This window comes from Zosterops lateralis (genome assembly GCF_965231275.1).
Source record: "Zosterops lateralis genome assembly, chromosome: W".
NCBI lineage: Eukaryota > Metazoa > Chordata > Aves > Passeriformes > Zosteropidae > Zosterops > Zosterops lateralis.
In genome coordinates, this window is record NC_139801.1 from 13,686,374 (window position 1) to 13,708,660 (window position 22,287).

At 41.5% G+C, this 22,287-nt stretch overlaps 1 protein-coding gene across 8 annotated transcripts in view; it reads right to left on the reverse strand.

The window, feature by feature from the left end:
* The window catches only part of LOC310922119 (integrator complex subunit 6-like), a 40,694-nt gene extending 19,336 nt beyond the window's left edge, over positions 1-21,358 (reverse strand). For 3 of the 8 annotated variants that reach the window (XR_014592296.1, XR_014592297.1, XM_083882494.1), the window contains exons 1-6: positions 21,160-21,351; positions 20,999-21,076; positions 2,797-2,946; positions 2,289-2,378; positions 1,793-1,976; positions 862-990 (exon numbers count right to left, since the gene is read on the reverse strand). Coding sequence is in view for 6 of the 8 variants with exons in the window: in XM_083882494.1 (XP_083738620.1) it covers positions 862-990; positions 1,793-1,976; positions 2,289-2,378; positions 2,797-2,946; positions 20,999-21,076; positions 21,160-21,270 (742 nt within the window). In the remaining 2 variants the exon portion in view is untranslated. Of the gene's footprint in view, positions 1-861; positions 991-1,792; positions 1,977-2,288; positions 2,379-2,796; positions 2,947-10,079; positions 10,269-10,570; positions 11,277-20,998; positions 21,077-21,159 lie in introns of those variants that run through there. The other 5 variants (XM_083882499.1, XM_083882498.1, XM_083882495.1 and 2 more) reach the window with 4 other exon arrangements.
* Positions 21,359-22,287: the final 929 nt, after the last annotated feature.

Here is a 22,287-nt window from a genome sequence, read left to right on the forward strand (position 1 = left end):
TTTCCTATCTTGCCCTTGACTCACAAAAAGCAAAGTAATTCCTTGTTCTTTGCAGTTTTTCACTTGTCGCTGAGAACATTCACCTGAAACTTACTGTTCTGTGATTAATTAGCAAAATGAAAATGTACAGAAAATTAAGCATTGAGATTGCTTTAGAGGTGTTTAGGTGTTTAAATACACTACTGTTAGATTTAATTATTTTAAGTACAGTCTTTACAACACCATAATACAAACTTAAATGCTTCCTGCAAACATTCACTTTCCTCAGCCATCCAAAAAGAGGTAAAAGGAGTAACACAGAGCCAGCCAGCAGTAGATGATCCATACAATCATGTACAGACATATGGCATCATTTAACTTAGCAAGGATCAAACTAACACTTGTAAAAGATGCATCCTGTACACTACAAGGAAAAGCTGGCAGGAAGGACATGGAAGACACTTAAGGACATCTACATACAAACAAAACATTTTGTCTTATGTCGTCCCTGCATTTCTTGGTTTCAAGTGTTTGAGTCTTTGCAGCAGCTTCTCACGCTGCTTCATGTAAACAATATTGTATTCTTAGAATTTATCAGTATGTTTTGCATTCTTGTTCTCTGAGAGAGAACTTGACTGATGGTCATATTGACCAATGGAGTCAGGAGGTTGTAACCTCTTTGGGCCAATCTTGGCCCTCTGTACAAAATGTATATAAGCTAATTGGAGTCAGATAATAAAGAGCCTTCCATGTTTCACCAAGCTGCTGCCTGCCGTCCTCTGTGAAGGTCCGCTCCCACGTCGCAACGTGTTGCCCCTCTAAGGGCAGGGGTAACAGTCTTAAACATTAGGAGCAGGGAAAAAAACCCAACAATCACTGTACCTTCTCCAATAGGAGCTGGGTCTGGTCCTGACTTCTCAAAGTTAATAACAACTCCACTTTGGACTTTTTGAACTAAAGATTCTAAACATTGATTCAACATTCTTTGTGTCCGAACGCAGTATGAACGACCTATGCAAGAGAGAAATTACATGGGGAAACAGAAAAGCACATTTTGAGTAATCTTACTTAAGGAAGATGTTTTATTATCTAAGTCACACTGCCAAGGCTTGCAATTTTATCCAAAAGAACAGCAACAAACTCTGTACAAGTTTATGTAAAAGGCAAAGTACTTTGCAAATGCAATACAACTAAGAAAAAGCACCAAAATCCCACAACCTGCTGAGATTTTATTGTTACTAAAAAGAGGCCATTAAGGCTTTATCAGGCTGGACCAAGGCCAAGTTTATAGAGGCCTGATTTCACCAAGACTATGTAATCTATCTGCTTCTGTCTACCCAAACCACCTCCTCCCACACAACAATTTCTCTGAGCTCCAATTAAAAAAAAATTCTAATCAACATATCAAGCAATAGGCTCCAGAATTTAAGATTAAATGTAGCTTATCACCCCTGCATCAGAATTAACATCTCACTAATAGCAGTCCTGCTCAATTCAACACTCAAATAAAATAATAAAAAAAATAAACCCCCCTCATGATGAGAAAAGCCAACCTCTAGAATAACCAAAGAAATTTTCCAAAACCTCCTGCTGCATTTAGAAAATGCTCTCACATCTAGATCTGAAATAGGAATATTGCTTTATTTTAAAGTTCTCCTGTGCTACTGGAATCCAAGAAAGCACTACATGGATTCACATGGACACAGAGTAATTCAGACAGAGAAAACAGGAAGAAGTGAAGGTGAATTAAAGGAAAATAAATATTTCAAGGCAAATGCCAAATGTGAAGCAAAGCAAAAAAGCATCCAGTTACCTCCTGTAACCTCACACATCTGTGTGATAGCAGATTCATCAGTAGGCACACTCCCAAGTTGCTCTGGTTCAGCAGATGCAGCTCCTGGCAAACGCAGTACCAGAGCAAACAGCCTTTGATCCCAACGGAACGGTTCTTTGGTTAGTTCACTTCCAGGCAAAGGAGAATTCAATGGAAGATGAAGCTGGTAAAAAAAGATTTAAGAACATTTTCCAGTATTTAACAAACAGCTAAAAACATCTTATCCAAATTCCTTCATTTATCTGTAAAAGACTCCATTTCTCTCCAACCCACTAATTTATCTGAAGTTCTCATCTCAAGACCCTTACAGACTATGAATTTGGGGGCTGGGCAGTGACAGGATAGCTGGTTTCTATTCTCCATAAAACCAGGTCGACGATGAAGTACAATTAGCAGGAAAAAAACAATTAATATTCATCTCAGCATAGCACCAACTTGCACAATCATAACCTGAAAGAACTTAATTCAAGTTTACCTCCTCCTGGACTCCAGCTGTATTTGTCAGTTTGTTTCCATCTGTGATGGTAATCAAAATAGATGGCTCCAAAAAGAACGGATTCCTTCCCTACGGACAGAAGCACAAGAATGCTAAGAGCAGCCTTAACACACAGGCTTAGAGGCCTGTGCTTTTGTCATTATAAAATAAACAGTAAGATAAGCAATCTTTCAAAATAATCCTGTAATTTTTTTAATAGGTATGGAGCCACAAAAGATGGGCTACTCCTGTGTGTCTACAGTTAGGGTATTTATACTCTGCTTCTTTGTACTTCAGTAAGGAACAAAAATGCCAGCATTTTCCAGGGTTTTTTCAGTAACTATAATAAGAAAAAAAGACTTCCCAGTTCAAGCTCTTACACAGAGCTATCTAACATTAAAAAAAGTTAAATGCAAAAATGAACTTGAACCACCAAAATTCCTCACCAACTATAATTTAAAAAAACATAGAAATATAAAAGACAGAAGACTATAAATAGATTTGTTACCTGTCCATAATTGTCTATTCCAGACACTAATCTATTGAGATTTAACAAGTCAAACGATGACCTGAGTGCCTGACCAAGGGTTGTTAGTCCTGAAGCCTGAAGGTTTTTCAGTTCGTTCATGAATGTTGCATGGTTTTCCTTCCATCCAGCCTGTTAAATAAAACAGAAAAGCTTATTAGTTATTCTAGCAGCAAACTGCAATCAACTGCAAGTTGGCATTTATCTCTCTTCCCAACAAAAATTATTTATATTCCTGATTAACAGATGCACCGCACCATTTATATGCTGCACACACCTAATCCAGGTATGCATAACTTGATGTGAAACATGGTTACACCTACAGTGAGAGACTCAAGAAACACACACTGCCAAGCACTGGAAAAACTTTGCATTACCATGAAAATTGCTGTAGAGATGATGCTGTTAATAGAAGCATTTGGATTCAGCATGTGAATATTTTTTTAGGAGAAACTGCCAAGTTTGGAAATCAAAATGCAGCTGCCAAAGTAACAGCAAAAATAAAACCAAGATAAAAGCAGCATAATGTCACTGACTCTTCTGGTATATACTCATTCCCTTTTTCTCCTTTCTTTCATAAATTAAGTCTGGAAGGAAAGAAAGGAGTGGCTGCAAACACCCTATGTAAGAACCAAATCACTGTTTAGTGTCTCAGTGCAACAGCTTAAAATTTTGGAGGTCTTTAAAAAAGTTATTGCTGACAAAGCCTCGGGATCAAAGGAGCAGCAAGTGATGTGGATGGATCAGTCCAACCAATGACTCTAGACCCTCTGGTAAGCAGGCTCAACAGGTGTGATCCTCATACCCTTCCCTTAAAAGTGGCTTGCTGCACAGTTGGGAAGCTATTTTAGAAAAGACCAGCTCACAGGGAATAGGTACAGGATTTAAAGATGCCTCAGCTAAAACAACAAAAGCATAGAAGTCCTGGATATTCCCATAATTCTGAGTCTTGCTATTACACTGTACTCTCCAAGCCACTCCTGCACTCCTGCAGCAAGCAAGCAGTCATTCACCCAGGCTCACTATCATCTGGCACTAGACACATTCCCATGCTCCACCAGGAATCCCAGCTATGCAGACATGGAGAGGATCATTTCAGACAGCCTGACTTTTGCTGGGACAACCTCTGAGCAACACATCCTCCAGGTGAAGCAGGTTCTCCTCCCTGTGCACTGGGCTCAGCAGAAACCACCTGCTGACTGTGCCAAGCTGTGCGAGAACATGAGAGGACAGGATTTTCCTGTGCTTTTTTAAGCAGCTCTATCCCATTGCCAACCTTTAGTACACACTGAGGGCTCTGTAAATGGTCTTAGGACAGACATGTTCAGAACTGTAAAAATGTAAGAATCGAGTGGAAAGGACATGTGATGATCAATACTTCTGTTGACAAGCCTAAGCTGGGTGGGTTTCTTTTCAGAATGGAGAATTATCTTAAGATGATACAACAAAAGCATTTTGGTCAAGTTTAGCTCCCTTAACCAGTTCTTCAAGCTTGAGATTAATGCAAGGGATAGAAGAGAGAAAACTCTGCAGTGGGGCAAAGAAAGAACAGGCTTTCACCAAGACTGGTTCAGCTTTATGATTAAGCTGCCCTGGAAGCTCAAAAGAACCAGGTAATTCTCAATAAAACACCATCAACACTCACACACAACCACAACTTAAAATATAGCATCTCATCCACAGAGCCACAGCAACCTCCCACACCTGTGCTCAGCTCAAAGCAAAATTAAGTGCAAGCATAGGGTCACTGTTTTGGAGTAAAAGTGACTTAGTTAATGGTATTTTTTCAGAGTGAAATAGCACCAAATCCCAACAAGATGATTTGTCTTATCCTAAAAAAGCTTCTCTTAAACAATTTTAAGTGAACAGTTACCAAAATTGTTTTGCCTGATTTCTATGGACCCATAAATGTAGGTGAGACTGCTCCCTTTTGTCTGGCAAAAACATCCATCGATGAGTCCATCAATGTTCTTGGGAATAGCTAGGCTGGAGTTCAAAAAGTGTTTTCCAGTAAAGACCATTTGCGTTAGTTGTTACAAAAGCACATGGGGGAACAAATAATTTACAAAGGAAACACTATTCCCACTCTACATTTCTTGATTTGAACTCCAGTGAATTCAAGAGTACTCTTTATAAAATAACAGTAAGACTCTTCCGTGATATTTGGAGATTCTGCTATTTTCCCGTTGTGAAAATGTTTGCTCAGCTTCCAGCTCTCTGTTTGATCTTGCTGCAGTGTGGTCAACTGCCTGCAAAATAACACATGTACCATTTCCCCAGGCAGAAGTAGGGATGCTGAAGGTACAAGAAGCAGCTGGTCACCAATGGTTGGCTGTCCAAGAAAACTATTTTTCATCTTACAGCTCTTCACAGGATCTTTAAAGATAAAGCCAAGGAGAATTGTACCTTTGAAATAAACAGAGTAAAATGGAAGAACTTCTCATAATGAGAACAAGAGCAGCAAATGCAAGATTTCCATATCCAGCTCTAAATAAAAGTCTGATTAGTTAATGTACTGCATTTTCTACCTTATCCTCAAAAAGATTCTTGAATCAAAAACATTTAAATCAATGACAAGAAAGTCTATTTCTGTAAAATGTTTTTCTCCATAAAGACTCAAGCCAATGTATACAATGAAACATGTATTTCAGGGACAGAAACTCCAGCCCCAAAGAAGCCTGTACATTCTCCTTTCCATATATATAGTAGGAACATTCTTAGGGCAAAACAGAGTCAAGTACCCAACACCAAGCAGATGCACAATGAATTCACGTTAAAGTGATTAAATAATCCTTCCTAAATTCAAAATACTACCACTAATGATGCATACAAAAAAAAAACAAAAAACAAAAAACACTGGCTCTATTTGCCATGAGAAACACTAATGACCAAAAAAACCCCAGCCAAAACCCCACAAGCTTAAAGGACCAAACACAAACATATTCCACAAAACTATATATCCTCTACAGGTCAGTAACTAAAAAGTCAGAACTGAATATTAGTTATTTCAGTTGTTTATGAACCAATTTGAACAGTGAGAGTAGTTTCTTCTAATCTTCAATATTACCTTCCGACTTAGTCACTTTTATGCCCAGAATTTATTAATAGCAATCTGAGCAGCCTTTACCTTGCCAGTATGTTACTGGCATTTGCTTGGATAATTTATATGAACAAATAATTTTAGACTCTAAATACATACCAAAAGACTTTCAAAGATAGGAAAAAACAAGTACTAAAATCAAAAATCTCACTCTCCGCTTATGCCAATAACAGGCAAAAATGCACTGCCATTTGGCCTTCTGCAAGCTCTGGATACCATCCTACAAACCACCCAGAGATTTGGAAGCATCACACCACCTTCCAGCTCCTAGCTTTGGCCTTTACGAGCAAATCATGCTGACAAGAAATAACATACTTAAAAAGTAACATTTTTCTCTGGTGACTTAGTTTTCACATAAATCCATGCCCTGCTCTATATTTCACCACACAGCTACAGAAGTATTTCAGCTGCTTCAAGAAGCAGGTAAGGTCAAAACAGCTTATTTCAGCAGGAGAAAGGCCCAGATTAACGAGAATTCAAACACCAAGGTGAAAAATCCAGTGAAGAAAAGGAGGCCTTATTTAGACCATGCAGAATCAGGACTAACTGAACATCAAAAGAACAGAGTTGAGCAGCAAAAGAAAATCTTGGTCAGAAATTTAGGAGACTTAGGAGACACAGAAGATTTTAGCTGCAAGAGACTAGAAAGAAAATCTTATAAAATGCTGTAGCAGGAGTTTAGAAACAAAAACAAAGCAATCCACCCCACCTTTATCATATAAAAGGGAGCAATATCAACATACAAGTAAAACAGTATCAAGTTTTGAACACATGTAACACACAGATCTTGAAATCTCAGCTACACTGGCTTATCTGTCAGGTTTACTGGTCTTATTGTAGGTTTTTGTTGGGTTTTTTTTTTGTTTTGTTTTTTTTTTTTTTTTTTTTTTTTTTGTTTTTTTTGTTTTTTTTTAATTGGTTCATTGTTGGTTTGTTCTGGCTTTGGTGCTGTGTTTTTTCTTTTATTCTTTCCAACTATTTCTTGGCACAGTTTGGTCAGCTGGTAAAAAAAAAAAGGGGCAGAGACAAAGGCTGGGCATTAGAGCACAAGAATTCCAGGTCCAAAGCAGTTCCCACTTTCACCAGCTTCAAGAAGTCCAGGGACATGGTTCCTTGGAGGCTGCAAGTCTTCGTCTTTAGAGCTTCTAATAAGCAATGCCGTAAGACTGAACTACATAGCTTATTGTTCACTGGATTGCTTTCAGATCTAATTCAAAAACTGCAACATTACTAAAAATAATCTTTGAAGAAGACAATTTACAATCCTGCATGCCAATCACAACAGACTGTGTTACAGTAAGTACTCAATATTTAGTCAAACATACAAGTTTTTAAGAATTCTGCTAATGTTTCCCTAGAAAGAACAACTGCATTTCAGATATTGCAACTTGTTTGAAGTATTTAAGTTTCTCATTAATTCAAACTATGATTAAATGCACCCATCTTAGGAAAAATGACTACCTTAAGACAACATGCCTGTGGCATCCTAGCTTGTCAGTGGCAATCATTTGGAAAAATTAAGGTAAGAAAAAAAATCCAGCTGTTGAAATCTGAAACCACTCCTGCTATGGAATTTCCAAGTACCATAGGAAGACAGTGAAACCAGCAGAGCATTTTGCCTCCCAAATCACCAGAATGATTCATTTTTAAATTACCTTTCTGTTCACTGGTGACTATACACATGATCACAACTCAGACCTGCTCATGTCTGAGCCGAAGTCAAGCAGGTGTTTCTTTTGTACAGAAGTGAATTATTCTTTTGGACACCCTACAATGCAAGGGGCTGCTTCCCAAATGCTGAAGTGTCTTCACCTCTTTGTAATCTCCTGAACCCAGCCCCAGCACTGCTCAGTGGGTTCTGCAGCAGGGAATAACCTCCTATGTAGCCTTGAGCTTCCATGCCTGAGCGTTGGCAACTTTGGGATAGGAGTTTTAGCAAGCAAAGACTGTCTTGGTCATCCCCAGTCCTGCCACAATAAAACTCAGCAAACAGGGAGAGGGAAAGGTGCTGGCATCATGTGTCCCCCTGCCCATGAAGGACAGGGTAAGGCCGCTTGTCTGTACAGAGTGGCCAATGCCCACTCTACCCTCACATGTTTGATTTGTTGTTTAAAGATTTACTAGCTAAAAATAGCACACAGGAGAAGAAAGGCACTGACTACACTATGAACACCAAATACATTTTTATTTAAAAATTTTCATGTTCTAAAATAATTCAAAATCATATGACCTATTAATCACCTACTAATTTTATCCTCACAAATGTATGTGCAAATGGGGAAGGAAAACAGCTCTAAGAGACACTTACAGACATTGACTCCCCTCCAAATACTTATGAATGCCATTTTCAAGGCAACAGAGCTCTCAGGTTTTCTGTACCTTTGGCTGCAAAAATCTTCTCTTGTTTCAGCACTTCTACTTTCTAGTTTGTTCTGTGCAACACACCAGTCCTGTCACTGCACAGCATTAAACAGTTCAAAGCAAAGAAACTCCCAAGATCAATTCTTTTTTGTTCTTGGCACAGGAGAGCAGCACAGCACCCACCTCTTGTGTCTGAGATCAGCACAGAACGATACTGGCACACAGGTCTGGAATCAGCTTATCACTGGGGGGTGCTGAACACAGGGTGCAGCCAGGGCTCACTGGCTGCTCCAGGAGGTGCACACTGCTGTCTGCTGTGAGACCTGCCTAACAAAGACCCTCCTTCTCAGTTCTCATCTGAGGAGTATTTTAGCAGGTAACCAATTCACAGGTTTAAACTACTCCCTCGATAATCCCACAGAGCAGCCAAGTACAGTGAAGAGTCTACAGAAGCATCACTTGGTCCTCCTTACATCAGAGCTAGTGAACACCAGGTCAGTGTCTAGGCTAAGTATTGTAAATAGTAAGTTAATTGTTTCTGTCTGTAAAGTTATTTCTGCTGCTTTTGTAGGACACTCAAACTGAAAACTATCCATCAAAAGTGCTTCTTTAAATCCAGTGGGGACTTTTTGAAAATTTATTTTTAAAAAGCCCTTAAATTCCAGTCAAATAAAACAATACAAATGTTTAATATGCATAAAATGTCTCCAAGAGACCAGAGATGCATAAACTGCTTTAAAACATCTTTAGAAAAAAACACATCTTAAAAAAAGAAGACCCTGGAGTAGACGATTCCTTTGATCCCACACAGCTGATACACTCTGACACCAGATTTTTAGCAGAAAGCTGTTACTTTGCACACCCCTCTATCTCCATCCAGCTCCAGGCACAAGTCTTCATTTTTCTCTGGAACACACTATGTACCTTGAAAAGAATCTCTCCTCCCCTCACCCACACTTTTTTTCCCTACACAGCTGGAAACAGTGCAGGGAAGGTGTCATGCACCTCCAGGCCCATGGGCAGTGCACACAGACAGGGCAGCTGTCCCTTGGGACACAACAGCCACACTACGGCCCCTCCTGGACATTCACCACTCAGTGCCTGGGGAGCATCCTCCAGTTTCACTTCCCCTCAAAGCAATCTAGGCCTTGCACTCCAAGGAAGAGCTGCAGTGTGAACTGAGATGCCCAGATCCCCTTCAATTGCACATTTTTTAAGTCCAACTCTCCTGTACCTGCACCCATCAGACTAAATAATTTCTAAAGACAGATCAAACCAGTTGGTTTTCTAAAGCACATTAGTGAATGTGAAGAACTGCATTCTAGCACAGTATCTAAGTGCCAGTTTTTATTACAGGCAGTCAGCTACACAGAAAACTATTTCATCTTCTATAGAAAGAAATATTTCTCCATGAAATCTTAAAATAAAAAAAACCCAAAGAAAGCCCAGTCAAACTACACCATGTGGTTCACTGTCCTTTCAAGATGACTTCACCATTAAATAAGACACAAATGCTTTTCCTTCAAGAAGAATTCAAGATGTTTATGTTAAGAACAACTCAAATAATCTTTAAGCACAGCACCCCTGCAAAACACTAGCAGAGAGGTTCTTAAGCTCCAGTTACAAAACAAGTACTGGGGCCTTTTGTTAATATCAGCATTTACAGAGAAGCAGCACCTTCTATAGGAATGCCAAATGCAGATGCTGTATGAACAACTCAAAGCCGGAAACTGCTTGGAACCAAGGGATAACAATCAATTCCAAGCAGAAAGAAAAAAGTCTACACTACCTTTTTATTTATTACCTGCTGCTTCTGCTTCAATCCATCTCTGGAATTACCTTTTTGGTCAACAGCATTTTATATATTTTGACGGTTACTCTCACTGTACTTTTTCCTGTACAAGGATAAAAGGAAACATGTGAAGAAAGCAAAGTATAAATACCCAAGAGATCATGGTATCACCCTGTTCCAAAAAGCATTCTTATTTAAATAGAAAAACACTATCCACTTAAAAAAGCACCTATTTCTGAGGAACACTTGAGAAGCCAGGATACAGGTACAGAGCTGAACCAGAACAAGCTACATTTCACACAACAGCTTAATGGAGAGGGAACACAGAAGTAATCACAGTTTGCACCGTTAGCACAGTAAGCATAACAAGAGGCTCCATGCTCCTGTTCAGCAGCATAGCACTCATTTCAGAAACACCATTATAGGTGCATCTTATCCAAACACTGTAGAGAGGGCAACTGCTGAAATGTGGAGGTTTCAATCAAAGATTTTCAGCTACTCACAGTGCCTGTTGCTCTTTTAGTCTATCAAATACGCTTTCAATATCAGTCAGCCCCAGCTCTGTCCTTCTCCTGGTCCCTTCCTACACTCAGCATGGCTGGAGAAGTCACAAGGAATAAAGACAATAACTAAGAGGTTACAGAGTAGGTGCTATCAGCACAAGGGATTCCTCACTGCACATTTTTGGAAATCAAGTGGAAGAGCATTACCGATGATACTCTAGCTTTACAGCCCAGAGCTGAAACAACACAATATGATTAATGTTTATTTTGCAAACTGCCACATTCCTTCCTCCTTCCTTCCAAAAGCACATCACAGAACTAGAGCAGCACACCAAAGTGCCAAAAATGCTACAGGTATTGCAAATTTACTTCAAAACTCAAGAAGGTAAATCTAGAAGGAGTCATCTAATCACCAGCTTTCCTCAATTCATGTCTGAAATGCTGTTCAAGGCACTGCTGAGGAAAAGAAATACTTTAGATGACCATTAAATTAATATACTAAGTGAAATATCAACTAGCCAGCCTAGCAAATAACTTCACCCCGATACAGCTAAAATTACACTGGTGGTCCTGGGACCATTATTATTGGTCAGATTTTTATTTCAGATGATGGCAAGGTTGGACTTCTTTTTAATGCAAGAGTCACCTGGACCAAAAGTAACTGAGCTTGAGCTGTTTTGATTAGAGAAGGCTCCCCCAAGCCTGGCCCTCTGAGTGCAGGTCACATGGTCCCAATCCAACCCTCTGGTCCCAGCACATCCCAGCCTGGGAGCACAGTCGGGAGGCCTGGCAGCAGCTAAAGGCACCAAGTGTTCTGCCTCAATAGATGCACATTCTCCCACAAAGCAGAGCTTAACTTTTTTTTTTTTTAATTAAAACTCACTGGCTGAACCATTAACGAGCTATGAAGACCAGTGCTAATGCATTATACTCACTTAGAAGCAGAGCATGGCAACACCAGCTTAACCACACTGTAGATCTTTGTTTTGTCCAATTAATTGCTCGACAACATCCATCTTACCAAGATTCTTACTTTGAAAAACATTATTTCACATGTTTAACATTTTAAAAGCATCTGTGAGAACACAGACAAATCAACAATTGCCTTATCTTTAAAATGTAAAATTAAGGAGTTCTGAACTGTTAGCTTTTTTAGTCTAGAATAACATTTAACAAATCTAGTGCTGCTTATCCTGAAATTTGCATAGATACACAAGGAAAGAATCATAACTGGGTAAATTGTGAGAGAAAATTATAACAATAAAAATAATAATAGCTATTTAAAAATAAGACTTGTTTACTTATCTGACAATAAGCAGTTCAAGTTTCAGAGATCCTTGTCAATCTCAGTTCTTACACTAAAAGAAATTTTGTTTTTTCAGTGCTCTGCAGAGTGAATATACAGATCAATACAAGTCTATGGGAAACTACAGATTCTGATCTGTACAATAGCAGTCTCTTTACAAGAATGTACTTTTTTCTTGGCACATTCCTAAAACCTTGATCCTAGAACATGCTGCTTACAGCTGAAATTGATTGCTACATGTTTTTTAAGTATTCCGAAATTAGCCAGAAAAAATACAAAGCAAAAAAATTCCTTTCAATTATTGCCTGCTATATTTTTGGGGGGTGTAAAAGCACAGGAGTTACATTACTAAGAGGTGCACTGTAAGAATAAAGTTTAAGAAAAGAAAAAAATTCTAAGTCTCAATCTACAAGAGTGCATTACTTAAGTGACAATCTGCATTTAAAATTCAGAACAGCACCAGCTGCTCTTTCCATTGTTTTTGGTTTGGGTTTTTTTTTATTGGTTGGTTGGTTTTTTGATGGGGTTTTTTTCTGTCTTTTTTTTTTTTTTTTTTGGTTGTTTGTTGGTTTTTTGGTTGTTGTTTTGTTTTGTTTTTTGGGGGAGAGGATGGGGGTTGGTAACCTATATTATTAAATAAAATCAAGAATACAGTCATTCAAAATACAGACAGTAAAGAGAATCACTAAGGCTGAAGCCATCTGGAACCTTCAACCTTCAGACAGGGCCCTTGGAGTTGCACTGCTCCCCCCTTCAGAAGCACTCAGCTCCAGATCACAGGTCACATGGTACAGAACGTGCTTTTTCCCACTGGATCCAGCTGCTTGAGGTATGAGAACACTGTAAGAGACAGCACTGAGTTACATCTTTTCTAGATCACAGCAAGCTCAAAACATCATTGTTGCATTACTGCTGCAAATCACAATTCATCCTGGCAAGCTGTTATAAAATATGCAAGGGTGAACAGGGTAGATGTATCTGAAATTTAATCACCTTTTTCCACTGTTAAAATGCAAGTCAATCAGCACTTAATGCTATATTAGTTCTCAGCAAATTTAAAAAGAATGAATGCCCATTCTCAAGGTATCACAGATGTGCTTTGTGCATATTTTTAGCCACACCACACAGCCAGGGTACAAGGCTCAGGCCCTCTTACATCTATATACCAACAAAAAAGACATCTTTTGAAAACCTCCAAAGTGAAACTCAATAACAGCACAAAAGGGGAAGAGGCAGACCATAAAGATTCCATGTAGCAGGAACCACCAACTTCACAAAGCACCTTCCTCCTTACAAAAATACAACTAGGGAGATCCAACTCAACTGTTTGATTCCACATTTTAAGCTTCTATTTTTAAAATAAAAGTGACCTTTGCACTGAGGATGAGTTAAGCCTCTTAATGCAAACATATCTACTTTTGTCTAGTTTATCCTGTAGTCTTAAGGGCTTACATCTTTGAATGTGTCCAAGCTCAAATAAAGAACCAAATAAAAGGATGAAAATATAAACTGGTATAGTGGCTATGAACAACAGATGATGGTTTCCATTCAAGGCCTCTGGCATCTCATCTTTTGTACAGTACAAAGCAGAAACCCATCTCACATGAAAAAGCAAGCTTTTACTTTGCAGATTCCTGTAGAAGCAGAACAAGTTAAAATATTTTCATTAAGAATTAACCTAGCAACACACACTCACCCTTCCATGAAGAAAGGCAGCAGGTGAAAGCACAAGTTCAAGTACTTAACTACTTTAAAATTATAATAATAAAAAGGACAGCTAAGCAGAGTTCAGTCCCTCATATCTATCAAGAAGTTAATTTCTGAACTGTCCTTCCATTTAAATCAATTCCTCTCAAAAATTTAACCACCACCTTCAAGTTCTTGCATGAATTTGATTTTTTACAAAATACCTCAATGTCAGAAGGCACACAACTATTCCTTTTAGAAGAATGAATCACCCTGATTATTACTGCTTTGGTTTTTTTTTAAAGCAAAAGGTACATTACCTTTCACAAAATTCCTCATTATAATGTTCTGTCCTCATTACACCAGTTCCTGGAAGAGGATGCTCACTACAACTCACAACCAGAACACAAAGAAGTAAGACAGCATGCTTATGCACATTTAAAAGCATTTTAACATGTTTTACACTATCCAATATGATGTTTCTCAGAAGTGGGAGTATGCTTTTTAAAGGACTCTCTATAGGAATCAATTTAGTACCTTTATAAGCTAAAAGGGGCTACAATACTTCCTTGCATGCTGCAGGGATGCCAAGTGATGATTCCTAAGATTTTAGTAAAATAGATTTTTAGATGTTTTCAGATTCTGAGAGACATGCACTGCAGTGTGTAAAATACAAACCTACCACCTGCACCAACAAGAACTTTCTGCCTATGGCCTTACTTATCCAATTTCAAAATAGATGCCTAACTAACCAAAAAAAGGAACATTTTGTACACATTCTTCAGTCAGACTTAAGTGATAAAGCAGTTAAATCAAAAGGAGCATGTAAAAACTGTTTGATGGTTATTCCCAAACAGTATTAAGTTAATTTTGTTTTGCCTTCAAACAAAACTAGACAATCAGGATTTGCATGAGTGTTCCTTAAACAACTGACTTCTGTTTCTCTTCCTTAAGTCGTGTTTAACAGAGGAAAAGCAATTGTTGGCTTTAACCTGCCAGTCATTTCTGCTTGAAGACAGCCTTCTGAAAACACACAAATTTCACAACAAAACCTCAAACAAGCACCATGGAAGACTGGGAGGTGAGGTGTGTGTGTGTTGTACTTCCCAGACAATGGAAGATGTTGGTGCTCAGAAATAAAAATACTTCTGTAACTGACCCAAAAAGTGTAGTGGTAGAATAGGAATGGTTATCTCTCCACTGAACAGGTACAGAATATAGTCTTGTGAATTAGTTATCAAGAACAGACTGTGTGTACTGCTTACATTTCATCCAGTCCCTCGGTACTACATTCAGCACCTTTTTTCCCCCCTTTCCAACAATGCCGGGCTAATGAGTTCACTAAGCATGTAAATCATTAACAGGATATTTGGAGAGAAAGACAGGCCTCTCCCACTGACCTCAGCTTTCTTTCCCTTTTGCACCTCTCGGATAGCAGCTTCCCTCTTGCCCCTGCAGCTGCTATCTGCCTTGCACCAAAAATTCTGCCTGTACACCCCACTGCCAGCTTGCAAACCTCCAAGTGTATTCCCAGCTGTTCACACCACTCCTTCCACAGCACAGACCAGACCACCAAGTACTCGTGCTTGCCAAAAGTCAGACCTTTTACATATAAAACCCGATGATTTTCAGTGTCTCAAGGTTCCTGTAAAAACTTAATTGACTTAGGCTTACTCTGTGGATCTGCTACAGTTAAGCTTATAAGGTATTCCTCTGGTTTTCTTCCTTCACAAAAGTGAAAAAACACACTAATGCATTTCCTACCACCTCAGGCAGCATTCCTGCAGATCTTTGCTTCGAACCCAACAGGTTTCATGGTTGGGTTTCTCTTCCTCCCTGCAGCTCAGGGTCAGAAGCCCCGATTTAATTTCTTCCAGGAACAGACAAACAGATCTCGTATCTCTCTTTCTGCAGCCCAGCCTATTCATTTGCCTCTGCCCTGTGCAGAGTGAGTGGCAATCGGTTCAATTCTGCAGCAGCACAGGTTCTCCATGAAAGCAAAATTTAAAAATGCTGGCAGAAGCTTCTGTGCCACTGAAATAAAAGACAGCAAAGTTAGTCTCCTCGAATGTGACCTTATGAACTCCCAGTTTTGAAGCACTATTTCAATATCATAAATGAACAGGTTATTTACATACAATAAATACTCTTTGACAGATGTTTAAAAAAGCCTACAAATTCCTGCTCCAGCCTCTAAGATATCCCAATCCAACTCCAGAATTTCAGGGGGAAAAAAGAAGAGGTTGCTCAGAGTCCATCATGAAAAAACTACTTCCACAGGGGAGCTCTTTAGCACTGAAACATATGTTCAGGCTAGCAGGGAACAGCAGCAGAACTGGAAGGCATCCTATCCATCAGTCCCAATTTGCACATCTCAAACAGTGCAGTGTTTCACACACAGTGTATAAAGTAATTTGAGCTACTTCTTAGACAGCTCTGTACACATTTCTGCACTCAAATTCATGGAACCTATTTCTGCAGTGCAGCCACAGCTGACTCTTGAATTCAGTATAACACAACAGAAGGAGGAAAATATGTATTTCAGAATGTAACTTGTTCTCTCAGTCCTCTGACTTGTGACCAGATCATTTACAAAGGTCAGATGATAGTCTCACAAGAACATAAAACAGAAGTCACATTTCTGTGACCAGATCATAAACAATACTCCTCAAGCCCTGAGGAAAGGCCGTATCACTGCCAGCAGCCAGATATCAGTCACAAGGGAACAGGGCAGTCCAGGTAATCAATAACTTCACATAAGGCCACCATTGTGTTTTTGGTCTGGGCCTGAACTCACCATTTGCAGCCCAAATACACAAGCAAACCACAAACTGCAGGATGTGAGGTTTCACAAAAATCGAGAATGGAAAAAATAAGTGAAGAGTTAAGCCTTGCTTTCCTTCTCAAAAACTCTTTAGGTTAAGATTTTAGCATGAGCTCCATTCTCAGACAAATCTAGACAGATCTTGATGAAATATCATCACTGGAGAATAGGAAAAGCTTGGGGGAAAAGGGCAGGTGAGAAGACTGTTCTCTGTTCCCTGTACTTTTACTCTAGCACCATTACTTCACAAAAAAAATTAAACAAAATGGCTTAAGATTCTGCCCACTTATACCACAGCATGTGCTTACATACAGAGAAACATCTATGTTTGACAGAGGATGCTGAAATTTATGACTTAAAAAAAAAAAATCAACTGGGTAAATATATGAAAAAAGTCACAGAAGACCATGAGGGCCATACCAACAGCTCATCACAGGCCCCTGACTGCAAACCATGGGAGCTCAGGAAGCGCTGTGCAGAACTGTCAGTCAGTAACATGCCTGCCCTGCTCCCACCCCCCTGCCCAGGCACTCCGGATCAGCCACGTTATGCAGGAAGGGATGAGAAGGGTGGGGCAGGCACACAAGGCTTGGAGGTGCTACAGCACCAGCACATGGCTGGCATGGAGCAAGATCTGGGTTCTAGCAATCCATGGACATAAAGTCCTCAAAACAAGGACACATCAGGAACTGAGTTCCCTGAATAGGACAATGCACTTCTCTTAGCCAGAAGGCCAGGAACGTCAAACACCCTGGCAGGCAGCAAGGCTGTTCTTGAACCCAATTTTTCTTGCCCAACTGGATACACACTGGGAATAAATTCCTTCCATACCTAAATTTAAGCACTACTGTTTTAATAGTAATAGACATCTTTTACAAAGGTGCTTTACTATACATATTATCACCTTCTCATGCGTGCCAAATACCCAAAATCAGATACCAAATACCACAACAGACTGGCTCACTTCCATGTTAACATGCCACTAAGACAGACTCACTTGAGAGCACCCTATCACAATTTTAATCTAAAAAATTCACTAAATACATTAGGCTTTCTTACTTCATGAAATAGCGTACTAATTTTCCCTCCTAGTTCATAAAATGAGTTTGACCCAACATCCAATGGAATGTACAGGTATTTTTCCACTGACCTATACAAGATCACATCACTCAACGATTACAAGGTTAATACATTTCATAATATGTTTTTAAAATATTAAATATTTGTCTCTTACTGTAGAGTATTTTGGAAACAAAATAAGAGTTATAAATGGTTGCACCATAATTGCTGTCACAAATCACCACCTATACATTATATAACAAATAGGAGCCAAACGGCTGACAAGGTTCCAGAGGCATCTGCTGCCAGACTGGGGCTGAGCTTCCTGCCATCCCCATCTTCCTGTCCCCACCATCCCAGGACAGTACCCTGACTCCTCTTTAGACACTTGTCACCATAGCTCTTTGCAGAGCCCCACTGCAGACTGAGAGACTAAATAATTTCATTTCTAAAAAATGGCACAGAGAGCTATAAGTAGTCAAATAGAAGCAACAGGTCCTGTAAATTTCAAACCATCTATACTAGACAGTTTCAAAAACATCACCTTACTTTCACAGATTTTGGCAAATAATTTGTGCAACAGCATGATCCTTCCACTTAGCACGATACAATACATATGCATAATACTTTCTTGATATATTCTTGTCCATCAAAAGTGAACCAGTGTTGTTGGTTTGAAATACTTTAATGCTACAGGCAAACAAATTCTGAAGCAAACCAACCTAAAGCACCTCTCTCAGCTACTTCAGCTCCAAAGCTCAAGTTCCTGTAATTCCTCTGCCTCCTAGGTGGTCTCAACTCCACCACCAGACTATTTTCCTCAAGTGCTTCACTGGTAAACTATCTGAGAGACTATTTAATTTAATTAGTATAAATCAGAAAGAAAACAAGAGGATAAAGCAGCCACTGCTGCACATACTTGGAAAGCAAGCTTGCAAAATACATTCACTTGCCAAGTCTGTTTTCACCTTCTCTAAATCAAGAGAAATAAAGTATTTAACTGCAGCAGCATTAGCAAAGAAACTATATTTTATGTCTTTTACAAGCATGTTCTGTAAGACATAGAGAATCTGCCCTAGACCAGGAAGTTTTCCTGGCACAACTGTAGTTGTTAGAAAACACAATGGAGAGAACATCATAAATACCAGTGCAGGTCTTGAGAACAAGTCTTTAAACAGGGAGCCATCACTGCTGTGAGGCTTTCTCTGTTCAAGGAACAGACATGATGACAGCCCAATAACACTGATTTATGCCATGAAGTTTCTATACAATAGTTGAGCTGCACTTGTGATCACAATTACTATAATCAGATATTTATTGAATCTGCAGCCTGTTCCTAGAAAAGTTACTATTTTTTGAAAAAATATTTTAAGATTGTTTAAGGCCCAATTTAAAAACCAGTGTGCTAAAGGCAGAAACATGAATTTTTAAGAAGAGACATTAGCAAGTTACAAGAACCACAATACTTTTCATTTTCCTTGGCTATTTAATGTATATTAAATATGATTGAATGCTATGACAGGTATCACAGTCCCATTTATTTCAATTACAATTTACTAAAACTGTGAACAGTCAGATGCTCATTAGCACATCAGAATGTACACAGATGCTCATTAAACACGAGGATCTTCCTCAGCAAATCCGAGTATAGATGTGGTAATAACCTGTAGCATTACCACACAGACCTCCAGCAGCAAAGTCATTTTTTTATTAAATCACCAGTATGCTTGCTGTCACTGCCGGCAGCAAGTTCATTTGCCAAACACAAGATAGACTTGTAAAATATTTAACACAAAACCAGGAGAAAAGAAATCTAGAACACAAGAAATCCAGTTAACACTGGCATAACAAAGACTTGGGGTTTGTGTCCAGCCACAAACATGGATGGGGCAAATGGTGCATGCATCATGTCTAAAAAACACTTCTCCTAGGCAGATGTAGGTTTCTTGACAGTAAGTTTCTGTAAGTCAAGGATGGTTTCAATTCACAGAAGTTACTTCCACACCTTCTTCTGAGGAAATGAAAGGTGCAACATGAAACAATAAATACTTACTCTATGACTTGTCACTTCAGAAAGCTGTGTAAATTTATTAATGATGAAAGGAGCCAAGATTCATAGCTCATGATAATTACATTTCCTCATTATTTAAGATGTGAATAAGTGAATAAGCTCACAGCACCAGTGAGCCCACTTTTAAAATGTCTCAAGAAGTTCTAGCTGGGAGATCTAGAGAATATTTCCTTCTTCTCTAGGATGACCAACAATGTATTTGTACATGAACTTCTTTGGCCTTCATAGCATGGGTCTACAGCCCAACAGTTATGATAAGTAGTGTATTACTCTAAGCAAACATAGTTCTAATCCAGGACTATTCAGGAGGATTCTAAAACTCCCATAGAAATGCTTTCTGTGACACACTTTACCTAAGTATTTTAAGTTAAGATCTTTCTATCAGCAAGCTGCAGCCTACAGCATAAGGGATGCAGCACCACGATTTTTTTTTACTTTTGCCTAAACCTCATGGTGCAGCCAATGCAGTGAGAATGGCATGGCCGTACTTGCCTCAAACTCGAGGAATAAGAAAACAAGGACAAGAGGAGCCAGCCAAGCAGACTTGCTTATTTGCAACGAGGCTCAGGGCAAACTTCATCATTCTCTACAACTCCTGTACAGGAGGCTGTAGTGAGATAGAGGCCAGTCTCTTCTGCTGTGCCTGCAGTGAGGACCAGAGAAAATGGCCTTAAACTGGGACAGAGGAAATTCAGATTAGATATTAGAAAGAAAATTTTCATTATTCAGGAGGTCAGGCTGTTTAGGGAGGTGGTGGAGTCACTGTCCCTGGAAGTGTTTAAGAAGCTGGCACTGGATGACATGGTTTAGGAATTACAGTAGCAGTACTGGGTTGATGGCTGGACTTCGTGATCTTAGAGGTGTCTTCCAACCCTGATGATTCGATGGCTCCACAACCAGCTCACCACAACAATGCACGGAGTGGCAGCTGCAAGCACCTTCCACAGAACTAGTGTAGGCTACCGTGCTCAGCAGGATGAACGGGGAGGGGGACACACAACCCCAGCACTGTGGCTTCCTGAATCGCAGAGGCGGAAACAGCCGCGGGTGCTGTCCCACACCCACAGCCCACGCCAGAGCCAGGGCTCCGCGCTGCCCCTGCCCCGCGGCCGTGAGGGGTAACTCGGCCTGCCCTTCCTGCCGGGGCCGGGCACTGCCTGCCCCACCCTGTCCGCGTTCCCGGGGGTCTCAGGGCTGCGCGGGGCCCGAGCGCGATGATGGCCTCGCCGGAGCCACCGCCCCACAGAGGGCGGAGCGCGGCCGCCCCTCGTTGCGCCGGGGCGGTGAATCACGGCCTGTCCGTCTCCTCCCTCCCCCCCTCCTCCATCTCAGCAGCGCCCTCAGCCTCTCTCCTCCATACAAAAGCAAAATGTCCGCCATCTTCACAGGCTGCTGCTGCCGCCGCCGGGCCGGACGGGGCCGCGCCGCGCCAAGCCGAGGGCGGCCCCGCCGCGGAGCCGAGGCGGCCGGAGGGATCATTACCTTAATACAGTAGGGCGGCTCGTCGAACGTAACCAGCATGTACCTGTCGCCGCGGCTGGCCGGGTCTCGGGCCCGCAGCTGCGGAGAGAGCGGAGAGAAGCGGCGTGAGCGGGGCGAAGGGGGCGAGGGGGGCGGCGGCTCCCCCGGCGCCGCGCACTCACCTTCATGAAGATCTCCACGGCGCCCTTGGCGATGTCCAGGTAGCTGGTGCCCAGGTACGCCCGCTGGTTCATGGAGGCGGACGTGTCTATGAGGAAGAGGAGGATCGGCATGGTCCAGGCAGAGCCCCGGCCGGCGGGCTCCCTGCAGAGGAGGCGCGGCGCTCGCCAGCGGCTCGCTCGGCTCTGGCGGCGCTACCCGAGCTCGCCCGGACTCAACTTCTCTTCCCTGAGCCTCCACCAGCACCATGTGACCAGCGCGCACGCCATTGGCTGGCAATTATACGTACATTTGCATATTCATGGTGGCGCGCGCGCGCGCGCGGGGCGGGGGGGAGGGAAAGGAGGGGGGGCGCGGGGTGACGGCGGGCGCGCGTGCGCGCGCCGCATCTGTCACACGCACAGCGCCCGCCCTGCCCCTCCGCGGGGTCCCCTGCCCCGCGCTCCAGGGGCCGCCCCGCCCGGCTCTCACGGTCGGTTCCGGTCCCAATCCCGCTGTGTGCCCCCAGTACCTCCCAGTACCCGCGGCTGAATCACCGCGCCGCCGCCTCGCACCTCCCCACCGCCGCCTCACCTCGGCCCGCGCAGCCCTCGATGGCTGGGCAGCCCCATGGGGCTGAGAGGAGTGTGCAGGAGCTGTGTGCTGGTCCTGGGGAGCCGAGCGAAGCCTCTCAGCTGCTCACCCGGTGACATAATCGCCCCCGTTCCTGGTCTCCAGAGGTTTCACTCAAGCACTAAATCCCCAGCCTCCCACGTGCGATCCTTTCCCAGGTCAGGTGACAGCCATATCCCACATGCAGTGCCTGGATCTGAGCATCACACACTGACAGGGCACCTCAGTGTACCTGGATCAAGGCAGGATGGCAACAAATTAATTGTGGCAAAACTGAAAATACATAAACTGCAATATTTCCTACCACTCAGATAAAAATAATAAGTATTATCTGAAAGGAGGGATCACAAAATCAATTAGCCTGGAAAGTCTCTGAGATCAAGTCCAACCGATGGCCCAACAGCACCTTGTCAACCAGACCAGGGCACTGAGTGCCACGTTCAGTCTTTCCTTAAACACCTCCAGAGATGGTGACTCCACCACCTCCCAGGGCAGCCCGTTCCAATCTCTAATCACCA